This window comes from Peromyscus californicus, unplaced genomic scaffold (genome assembly GCF_007827085.1).
Source record: "Peromyscus californicus insignis strain IS unplaced genomic scaffold, ASM782708v3 Scaffold_19__1_contigs__length_69161282, whole genome shotgun sequence".
NCBI lineage: Eukaryota > Metazoa > Chordata > Mammalia > Rodentia > Cricetidae > Peromyscus > Peromyscus californicus.
Genome location: NW_026294491.1, coordinates 1,577,119 through 1,589,018, shown reverse-complemented (window position 1 = coordinate 1,589,018; position 11,900 = coordinate 1,577,119). Strand labels below are relative to the sequence as shown.

General features: G+C 43.4%; 1 protein-coding gene across 1 annotated transcript; it reads left to right on the top strand.

Moving 5' to 3' along the window:
* Window positions 1-125: 125 nt before the first annotated feature.
* Window positions 126-8,243, top strand: LOC128114254 (endogenous retrovirus group K member 10 Gag polyprotein-like). Its single transcript, XM_052744098.1, has 2 exons — window positions 126-243; window positions 6,274-8,243. Exons 1-2 carry the CDS (start codon window positions 184-186, stop codon window positions 7,432-7,434), a joined length of 1,221 nt encoding a protein of 406 aa, XP_052600058.1. The 5' UTR covers window positions 126-183; the 3' UTR covers window positions 7,435-8,243.
* The last annotated feature ends 3,657 nt before the right edge of the window (window positions 8,244-11,900 follow it).

Below are 11,900 nucleotides of genomic sequence, written 5' to 3'. Positions count from 1 at the left end.
GCCATTGCCTGGGGACCTGAGGCTGCAATGACTCCAGAACTCCCCTCTTCTGAGTCCTATTTAGAGGCTGTCTGTGGAATTCAGGGGGAGACTGTAGACTGATCTCAGACCTTCTCTAATCCAACGCTGTAGAGGTGCACTCCACCCCGTCCTGGGACGCAGGACTCTTCCAGAAGAAAACATATGCCAGGGAGTGTGTGGGCCACAGGGCACAGTGAGCTGGTTTGGGAATTTACTGGAGAGGTAGGTCTCTCTCTGTCTCTGTCTCTGTCTCTCTCTTTCTCTCCTCACCCTTCCTTGTGTGTCTGCCTCTGTCTCTCTGTCTCTTTTTCTCTCTCCTTTTCTCAGTTTTTTGAGACAGGGGCTCTGTGTAGCCCTGGCTCTTCTGGAACCTGCTCTGTGGACCAGGCTGGCCTCCAACTCAGAGATCCAACTGCTTCTGCCTCCCGAGTGCTGGAATTAAAGGCGTGTACCACCACGGACCAGGACCAGCGAGATGTGTTTTCTCAATAAACCTGCAAAGTTGTTCAGCAAGTCCTATGGAGACTCCCACAGGTTGTGTCTCATGTTCAGCTCAGCTTTCCCCAAGCCCACAGCGAACTTGTGACAGGATTCCTTCCTCAGTTCTATGGTGAGGCCCCCGGTCTTTGCTGGCAGTCAGGAGAGAGCAGAGGAGGACTGCTGGTAACTCTCCATGGACCCAGTGTTCTTTGCCATGTGTGTGCCTTTATGGTCAGTGAAGGAAATCTTCCACATACCATCATCACACTGTGGGTTTGGGCACAGAAGGACCTGGTCCTTTTAAGATCTGTCCTGATTAGGACAGTCCCTCAGATCAAAGTGGAGCCCTAGAGACATGAGCAGAGTCCATTCACTGACCTTAGCATTTGATGGACTGACCAAGGGGATGGTGACTAGCCAGTCTGGTTGTTGGGGACCATGGAGAAGGAGCCCAGCTTCCTTGTGTGGGAAATTGGTCACAGTGAGTTGTGAAAGTCTAATAGCTAAATGGTTGAGGCTGGTAGTGAATGGAAATGAGAACATGGCCACTCCCAGGTGGTTGAGGAGGTTTTTATGGTAGATATAAGGGAGAGAACAACCAGAGACATCTGGAAGAGTCCAGACTGAACATGGCCATCAGAATACACCAGGCGAAGAGATGAGAGAGGGCAGGGAGTAGGAGAAGAGGGACAAGAGAGGGGACCAGGAGAGGGAGAAGAACCACAGAAGTGGAGCCAAGTTGGGAAGCCCTTGGCCAAATGGCTGGATTATTTAGGAAAGGGGCACTGGGAAGGGAAGCAAAGCTCAGGGGCTGGAGAGTTTAGGGCAGGGGTGGAGGTGAGCACTGCTGAGAGGAGCCAGGACTCTGTAACACAGTGGTTCTCAACCTTCCTAGTGCTGAGGCCCTTTAATACAGTTCCTCAAGTGCCGTGGGTCGTCTTTCTGTATGCTGTGAGTGTGTGTTGCTCTGACTGGTTGATAAATAAAGCTGTTTGGGCAATGGCGAGGCAGAATAAGGTGAGGTGGTACATTCAAACTGAAGACACAGAGGAAGAAAGTCGGGGTCAGGGCACAGACGCCAGCCCACCGCCCAAGGAGCAACAAGATGCCAGCAGACCGGTAACATATAGGGCCATGGCAACATATAGATTATAGGAATGGGTTAAGTTAGGTTGAAAGAGCTATCTAATATAAGCTGACCCATAGGCCATTTACAGTTTGTAAATAATATAAGCCTCCGTGTGTTTACTTGAGACCCAGTGGCTGTGGACATGTGTCGGAGAGATTCGTCCCAACTGTGGGGCTCGGCAGGTCTGGAGAAACTTTGGCTACACTCGTGTTGTGGTGATGCCCAATCATAAAATTATTTTCATTACAACTTCATGACTGTAATTTTGCTACTGTTATGAATCCTAATGTAAATATCTGTCTTTTCTGAGGGTCATAGGCGACTCCCATGAAGCAGTTGTTTGACTTCCAGAGTGGTAGCCACACACAGGTTGAGAACCATTGCTATAATTGGTACTTGGACTGAGAGAAGCTGGTGGCTAGAGTCTGCTTTGATAAGTTAATAGGCACCTCAGTTAGCCAGTAGTCCTGGGATTTCCTCAGGGCCTAACCGGTAGCACGTCCTATTTAGCTGTGAGATTTTTAATTCTTCAGATTGAAATAAAATGATAAGAATACTGCCTTACGATAGCTTCGGGCAGATGGAAGAGCTTGGTAATTCCTTCTCTTTAAAGGCTGGGGCTTGACCTCAGAGTCCTCCGAACTCCACAGGAGACTGTGCAACAATTCCACTTCTCAGTTACCAGCTGCCATGTAGCAAACCAGCCAAGTTCAGCGTCTGGAGACACCAGCCATTCATTACTTCCCACAGTGTGTGACCCCAAGAGTCCCTGAGTGATCCTGGCTCAGGACCTCTCTCCCAGGTCACAGTTCAGTTTTCATCTAGCTGTGTTTTCTCAAGGATTCAGGAGAGCTGGGGTCTCGTGAGATGTGGCTTCCTCATAGGGCAGCTGGAAATGGCTCGGGTTCCTGCTGGCTGTCCCCAGGACTCCTCTATCCCTGCTTACCTAGGTCTCTCTAGAGACTGCTCTTGACATAGCAGCTGACTTCCCCAGAGCCAGTCATCAGAGGCGGGCCAGGGTGTGCAATATGCACAATTTCCAGTCCCAGATCACAGCCCATCCCCAAACCTCTCTCCACCAGGGGGCAGGAGTGAGTAAGTCCTGAACACCCCAGAAGAGGAATTAATTTCACCTCTTTAAAGGCAGAGATGAACCTGTGAACACACACACTAAAATCCAATGTCACCTCAGCATCCTGTGAGTCAGAAGGATTTTAGCTATCTTCTTTTTAAAGACTTTAATTAAAAAAAAAACTTAACTGAAAAATTGGGACAACCAAGGAGGGTGTAAGGGTCAGTGTTTCTTGACATCTTTATAAGAAATTTCTTTTTTATTTAACTGATTTATCATTTACTCTTTTGGCAAACGTCAGATAAAGTGAGCAAAACCACCTTGCTCTGGATAGTCACACTTTCTTGTTTTACTTTATAAAAGCTGTAAACATACGTGAGTTAACAAAATTCTTGGCTGAAGACACATTCCAGAAATCTGACATGTTTCCAAGCCAGAATTAAAGAAAGCTAGGGAATCCCCAGTAGACCCGCAGCACATTTATATATATTTTTTATTCATCTATATATTTTACATCCAGGTACCCCATCCTCCCTTACCCTCCTCCCATCCTCCCCCAGATCCCAATCCCCCAATCCCCTCCTCTTCCATCTCCATCCAGGAGAGGGCAGGTCTCCCATGAGTATCAACAAAACATGGCATGTAAAGTCGCAGGAAAACTAAGAACCTCCCCATGTATTAAGGCTGAGCAAGGTGCCCAATATGAGGAGCAGGGTCCCAAAAGCCAGTGAGTCTGAGACAGCCCCTCCAGCAGCACATTTAATTCCTATAGATTTTTTAAAAAGTATTGTCTGTCATTAAAAAAAGAGTCTTTTTTTGGCCTTAATACAAATCCACCTTTGTTTACAAAATATAGTATGTAACTGAAGGTAATTTAATTTTTGAAAGCAAAGTTCGTTTAATGACAATGTACATTTATCATGAAATTGTAGTAAAATACTGGTGTAGTAAAATGCTAGTTGTGTACAAATCATGTTATAGCATGTAGAATTCATTTAGAAAATTCATGGTTCTCAGCAGCACGGTATCCTGTCACAGCCTGAGAACATGATTGCAGGTTTACTGAGAACAGAGCAGAGTTCGCAATGAGGCTGGTGACGCTCTTGTCACTATGCGCCTTAAGAACTGATGCTCAGAACCAACTCCTTGGAACTCCTCATAACCAGACTCTTTGGTTTTACAGAATGTGTACTGATCACTTACTTCACGGATAACTTAACTGGCAGAGACCTCACTGCAAACACTAGTGTTCCTAGAGGCCAATTATAATGAGAGGAGCCAGCATCTTTGATCACTATTTTCATGGGTGGAAGATAAATCTGAATTTTGCAGTAAAAATTTGTACAACAGCCAAGTCCTGAAGGATTTTTCCCAATAAAAGTTCTAATGTTAAAACTCTGTTAAAAAAAGAGAGGATTGGGGTCAGTGTGTGGAACTAGTGTTACTTACAGGATTTGAACCCATGTATCACTCGTTCATGTCTGCTGCTGAGCCTTCTCCATCTATCAAGACCTTCCCCTGGAGAGCCCCACTGTGGAGACTGTGTCAGAGCTGGAATGCCTTTAGCAAGTGTTGATGTGACAGGAAGAATTCAACCCAAAGCCACCAGGTAGCTGCTCTCTGCCAGCTGTTTGCCCTCAGGACCAGAAACTTGAGATCATAATGTTGTAACCTGCCATGCATGTTTTCTGGGTGAGAGTGGGTGACATAAAATGGAGTAGAGCAGAACACAGTCCCCAAGGACTGGATCCAAACTGAGACCCTGTGGACCAGTCTGTGGGAGCCCGTTCTCGGGTTCCTCATGGCTTTACCCAGCAGGTCCGCATAGAGGATGATTAGACCACGGGCCTGAGTGCAGGTGTCTGAGATGGTCTGCACTTGGCTGTGCTGGGGGAGGAGGTCTTTTGCTCCACCCCTTGGCATCTCTATAAAAACCCTGGGGGCAGAGACAGTCGGGGCCCGTTGGAAAAGGTTCCAGGCCCTCTCGAGGCTATCCTTTATTTTCTATCTGTTTATCTCCGCAAGATTCTCCACAATAAATCCTTCTATCTAATATTTCCTGCTGCTCGCACTCAAGAAAACTCTCGGGAACTGTGGGGGTGGCGCCATGAACAGGGACTAAAGAAAAAAAAAAAAGGGACTAAAGAAAAAAAAAGGGGAGACTAAAAAAGGGGGAACTAAAGACAAATGAACAGGGACTAAAGACAAATGAACAGGGACTAAAGATAAAGGAAAATAATAGTTTTATTACAGAGTTTTTGGCGAAAGTGCTGAGTCAGCCCTGCCAGTGGATAAGGCATGCCGGTGTTACGGAAAATATATATTTTTTATATATATTGAGAGGCAGGGGTTTTATCCTCGAGAGAAAAGGAAAGCGGACTGGAAGGATGTTCAATGCTACAGCGAAATTCTCTTCTGTCAGAATTTTCTATCTTCTATCCCTTTCTCAATTTCTATCTGTGAAAAATAAGTATAAGGCATAGGGTAGTAAAATAGTGTAGGAAAAACTTAGAAGTGTAAGATTGTGTAGGAAAAAATAAGTAAGGCAACTAGACAGAAAAACTCTTCAATTTTCTAACTTTGGGGGCTCTGAATGCAAACTGGGAAAAAATCTTTCTTTGGGCTTTACAGGTAGTAAAAAAGCTCTTCTTTGAGCTTATGGGGAAGAAAAAGTTTCCTATGGAAGCTTTTTGACCTGGGGACAGCTGAAATGCTAAGTCCAAGCGGCAGGAGAAAGTGATTTCTCCCTGAGGCAAAAATGGGGGTGTAAAAGCCAAAGTTTAAAGTTGGGAAGTTTTGGGAAAAGTTGGTCTTTCTCTTTTGGGAAGAAAAAAAAAATCTTTCTCTTAAACTAAAAAGCTTTTCTTGGAAAATTTGGGGGGAAAATCTCTTTAAAAAAGCCTTAATCTTTCTCTCTTAAAAAACTTAAAAACTAAAGCCTCTAACCTTCTCTCTCAGAAGGATGAGATTAGAATCACCTGGAGATTAGAGTGAGAATTACCTGTGAGTCGCTTTAAGGAAAAATAAAGACCTCCTGATAAAAATGGGGCAGGAAAATAGTAAGCAGACCTTTGAAGAGTCACTTGTAGAAAGACTGAAAAACAAAGGCGTTAAGGTGGAACTACAACAAGTACAGAGGTTCTTAAAGTTTGTAGAGGAATTGTGTCCCTGGTTTCCTGAATATGGGAAGCTAATGAGGATTCCTGGGAGAGAGTTGGAGTTGAAATACAAAAATGCTATGAAAAACACGGGCCAGAAAATATTCCTGTGGAAGCCCTTGGCCTGTGGGCATTAATCCGGGATAATTTAGATCCTAACCCTGAAAAGCAGGAGGGATCATTCCCTAAGGCAGATGAGGTGGAGACACAACCCTCTGCTCCGCCAGCAGAACCTGAAAACCCTTGTACAGCACCGCTTAAACAGGGTCCAGTTTCTCTTGGCCATGACGCTAAGTTTAAGGGACAAAAATCTTGGAATAAGACAAGGGAGGAACTGAAAAACTTGAAAAGCCTAGTAACCTCTCTTACTCAAAAAACAGAAACTCTCCAAGTCTCTCCTCTTCCCTCTGTAGGGGTGGAATTACTCACCTGGGGAGGCGTCTTTTAGAATGGAAAAGCCACCTGTAATTGCCATAGCACAGAGATCCTCTGAGGCAATGCGAACCCTCTCTGTCAAAGCTACATCTCCTCTTCAAGCTAGCCTCTGGGAAGCTGCTAGTAAGGGGGAAGAAATTCAAGGCTTTCAAATGTTCCCTGTCCTGGAAGAGCAGGACCGCCAGGGTAATATTGTAAGAGTGCATGTTCCCATTCCTTTCAAACAGCTTAAGGAGTTAAAAACAGCATGTAGTCAATATGGCCCGACTGCTCCTTTCACAACAGCATTGTTAGAAAGCCTGGCTTTAGAAGTTTTCCCCCCGAGTGATTGGAAACAAATGGCTCGAGCATGTCTATCTGGAGGTGACTATCTGCTGTGGAAAAGTGAGTTCGTGGAACAGTGTCAGGCCACAGCTGAAATAAGTCGGGCACAACAGATTCCTATCACCTTTGATATGCTCGCTGGGGAAGGCCCTTATCGAGAGACAGGTCAACAGTTAAACTTTGATATAGCAGTGTATGCTCAGGTTCAGGCCGCTGCCAAAAGGGCTTGGAATACGCTTCCATCATCAGGAAGACAAACTGAGGATCTGTCCAAGATAAGGCAAGGGCCTGATGAGTTATTTCAAGATTTTGTTTCCAGATTAATGCAAACGGCTAGCAGATTGATTAGTGATTCAGAAGCTGGACTTTTACTTGTAAAACAACTTGCATATGAAAACGCCAATGCAGCATGTCAGGCCACGATACGCCCTTTTAGAAAAAAGGGAAACATTTCTGACTATATCCGACTTTGTTCTGATATAGGACCATCATACAATCAAGGGATAGTCATGGCCGCAGCATTACAAGGAAAAACGGTTAGGGATGTTCTATACCAGCAAAGACACCCTAATTCCAGACAAGGGAAAGATACTGGACCTTCTGGAAGTTGTTTTGGGTGTGGACAGATGGGACATTATATTAGAAGTTGCCCTAGCAAGAGAAGGGGCTTCGGATCAAATAGAGAGCCTGGGTTATGCCCAAGATGTAGGAGAGGGAAACACCAGGCTAGTGAATGCACATCAAGGGCAAACACCCAGAAGAGTCCGTTTCAGGGAAATGGACGGAGGGGCCCGCCCCAGGCCCCGACAAAATAGACTTTGGGGTAATTCAGCAGTCAATCCTCCGGCAAAGAAATATATTCAAGACCTCTATAGGGCAACACCAGGTAGTGCTGGATTAGACCTCAGTTCTTCCATCTATACAGTTTTGACCCCTGAAATGGGAATGCAAGCCCTCCCTACAGGTGTTTATGGACCTTTGCCACAGGGCTCTGTGGGGTTATTGTTGGGCAGAAGTAGTACTACCATGCAGGGAATTCTAGTTGCCCTTGGAGTGATTGATGCTGACTATATGGGAGAAATAAAGGTGATGACTCATTCACCCACAAGAATTTCAGTAATAAAGATCGGTCAGAGACTTGCACAGTTAATCTTACTTCCTCAAATACAAACAAAAAATCCAATTAAAAGAGATGAGAGAGGAGAGGCTGGATTCGGTTCGTCAGATGCCTATTGGTTACAAGCCATAGGACCACAACGCCCAGAACTTACATTAGTCATAAATGGGAAAAATTTCTCGGGTCTTTTAGATACAGGCGCAGATTTATCTGTTATATCTGCTAGTCAATGGCCTGCTATGTGGCCCAAAATGGAGACTATTACACAGCTGCAAGGGATTGGTCAAACTCAGTGTCCCGAGCAGAGCAGCAATGAGCTCTCCTGGAGAGATGAGGAGGGTCATGAAGGGACTTTTCGGCCATACATTGTCCCTCACTTGCTGGTAAATTTGTGGGGTCGAGATGTTATGAGCCGTATGGGAGTATACTTATATAGTCCCAATACAACTATCTATGAACAAGAAGTTCCTGATCAAAAGTTAATGGAAATGTCTGCCGGGCGGTGGTGGTGCACGCCTTTAATCCCAGCACTGGGGAGGCAGAGCCAGGCGAATCTCTGTGAGTTCGAGGCCAGCCTGGTCTTCAAAGCGAGTTCCAGGAAAGGCGCAAAGCTACACAGAGAAACCCTGTCTCGAAAAATCAAAAAAAAAAAAAAAAAAAAAAAAAAAAAAGTTAATGGAAATGTCATCTTTAACTCCTAAAGATAAGGACGTTATGGAGCATTTTTAGGAAGGGTCATTGAGCAGCCTGTACTCCATGCAGATCCTATAACCTGGAAATCCGATCAGCCTGTGTGGATAGATCAATGGCCCCTAACAGAAGAAAAAATACAGGCTGTCCAGCAGTTAGTACAGGAGGAGCTGGATAGTGGTCATATTGAACCGTCTAATTCTCCCTGGAATTCTCCTATTTTCCTCATCAAAAAGAAGTCAGGGAAATGGAGATTATTACAGAATTTGAGAAAGATTAATGAAACCATACAACCTATGGGAGCTTTGCAGCCTGGATTGCCTATCCCTACTGCTACACCAGAAAATACGGATAAAATTATTTTGGATTTGAAGGATTGTTTATATACCATCCCTTCAGCTCCCCAAGACTGTCAAAGATTTGCATTTAGTGTTCCCTCAGTCAACTTTAAAGAACCCATGAAAAGATTCCACTGGAAAGTTTTGCCCCAAGGAATGGTCAATAGCCCAACACTGTGTCAGAAATTCGTAGCTCAAGCTATCCAAAGAGTTAGAGAGCAAGTTCAACAGGCTTATATTATTCATTACATGGATGATATTTTGCTTGCGCATAAAGATGAAGAAATTTTGCTTGGCACTTTCGGATGGCTTCAGCACTGTCTTACCCGTGCAAGGTTAATTATCGCTCCAGAGAAAGTGCAAAGACACTCGCCTTTTCATTATTTAGGACATGTCTTATACCCTAAGGGGATAAAGCCTCAAAAATTGGAAATAAGAAAGGATGAGTTAAAAACTTTAAATGATTTTAAAAAATTATTGGGGGAGATTCAATGGTTGCGCCCTTATTTAAAAGTATTTACTGGTGATTTGAAACCTTTAAGTGATATTTTAAAAGCAGATAATAACCCTAATTCACCCAGAGAGTTAACTGAAAAAGGCAGACAAGTTCTTCTGCAAGTTGAAAAGGCTATTCAAAACCAGCAAGTACATTACATTAATTACACCCTACCTTGGTATGCACATATTTTGCCCACTAGACATACTCCTACAGCAGTATTATGGCAAAACAAGCCTCTCTTATGGCTACATCTTCCTGTTTCACCAGCCAGAGCGTTAAGTCCATACTATGAGTCTGTAACTTGCTTGGTACAAAAAAGCATAATTGAGCCTAGACGTTATTTTGGTAAAGAACCTATGGTAATTAATGTTCCTTTTACAAAGCGGCAAGTTGATTGGCTTTTTCAGAACAGTGATTCTTGGGCAATTGCTTTTTTCCCAGTTTCCAGGCCAAATTGATAATCAATTCCCAGCTGATCCATTATTGCAATTCGTTCAAATGCATTCCTTTGTACTTCCTAAAATCGTTATGAAAGACCCCATAGAAGATGCTGTGCTAGTTTTCACTGATGGATCTTCTAATGGAAAGGCTGCTTATGTTATTAATGGAAAAAGTTATGTAGTACAAACAACCCCAGCCTCTGCACAGATAGTGGAATTACGGGCAGTGAACATGGTTTTTCAGGTTCTTGAAGACAGATCATTGAACTTATACACAGTCAATATATTTATAGAGCTCTTCAAGTCACAGAAACTGTTCCCTATATTGGCGCTAATAACAACCAAGTCCAAATGTTGTTTCAACAAATTCAAGACGCTATTCACAAAAGAAAGTTGCCATGCTTTGTGGGCCATATTAGAGCTCACTCCAATCTTCCTGGTCCTTTAGCTGAGGGTAATGCGATGGCCGGTAAGTTAACAAAGATAGTAGCATTATCCCAAGTGGAAATGGCTCAGCAGTCACATGCTCTTCATCATCAAAATAGCAAAAGTTTAAGAAAGCAATTCAATCTTACCAAAGAAGCAGCTCGTCAAATAGTTAAACGATGTGGGGTATGTCCAAAATATTTTCCTGTCCCTCACTTAGGGGTAAACCCTCAAGGTCTTCTTCCCAATCATCTATGGCAAATGGATGTTATGCATATTGCAGAATTTGGCAAAGTAAGATATGTACATGTGACCATTGACACTTATTCAGGATTTTTAATGGCTAGTGCACAATCTGGGGAAGCTGCAAAATATGTAATTATGCACTGCTTGAAGTGTTTTTCATATATGGGTATACCAAAAATTGTTAAAACTGATAATGGTTCTGGATATAGTAGTAAGGCATTTCAACAATTTTGTACCCAATGGGAAATCGTACATAAAAAAGGTATTCTTTATAATCCTCAGGGACAAGGTATTATGGAAAGGGCTCATAGCAGTCTTAAGATACAACTTCAAAAAATAAATATAGGAAGAAATTTACCCTCAATCGCCACATAATGCATTAAATCATGCTCTTTTTGTTCTGAACTTTTTGAACATGGATGTCTATGAACAGTCTGCTGCAGACAGATTTTGGCACAGTGGCACCCAAGCGACTTTTGCTCAAGTGAAATGGAAAGATCCCTGCTCAGGATTATGGAAGGGTCCCGATCCTGTGTTAGTATGGGGTCGAGGACATGTTTGTGTTTTTTCACAAGAGGAGAATGAAGCTCGGTGGTTACTGGAGCGTCTGGTAAGGAGCGTGGAACTAAGGAAGGGTCAGCTCCAATGATGTTCCTATAAAGGAACCAGAGTGAAAGTGGCTCAATTAGTATTTCTGAGGTTTTGTCAATGGTTAATGCAAACAGTGAGGAAACAGAGTTCAGAGCTGTGCCACTTTTGGCTTTACTAGCTCCTTTAGAAAAATACTTTATATCACCTAATAGCTGTGCGGTATTTGGCAAAGAGCTTTACAGCAGCTAAATACGGTAATTTCACCCTCAGTGTGAAGTGAAGTTTTTCCGTAGAAGAAACCAAAAGTACTGCTGTAATAGAAACGTTTGTCTGAATTGAACACTTAGGGGAACTATTATGAATTTGGGTGAAGGGACAGCCTCTAGTTAAAAACCGTTTACCGCTGACAGTGCATCTCTGCCGGTTCCGGAACGGCTGAGAGAACTGGCAACTTTGGAGTGTGGCGTCATCCCGGGAAGGTTATAGTCTCCTAGCAACAACTATCACAATTCTATAACAACAACACTCACTAAATCCCAGTGTTTTATAGCAAAGCTGACTATAAACTCTAAACTTTAGAAATGATGTATGTACTTCCTGTCTAGTTACGAGAATCTTTCTAATAGAGATAGTGATAATAATTAAAGAGTAAGAAATAGAAAAAGATGAAAATAAGATATGTGAGTTTGTAAAAATTCTCTTGTTAGATCTGTGTTAAGAAATCTTTAGGTGTTTGCTAAGTTAAATATATGCTAATGGTAGCCCTGTATAAGTTTGTAAAATAGATCTATAGAGTTCCTTTAAGAATATAAGCTTCCAGCACTCGGGAGGCAGAGCCAGGCGGATCTCTGTGAGTTCGAGGCCAGCCTGGGCTACCAAGTGAGTTCCAGGAAAAGGTGCAAAGCTACACAGAGAAACCCTGTCTCGAAAAACC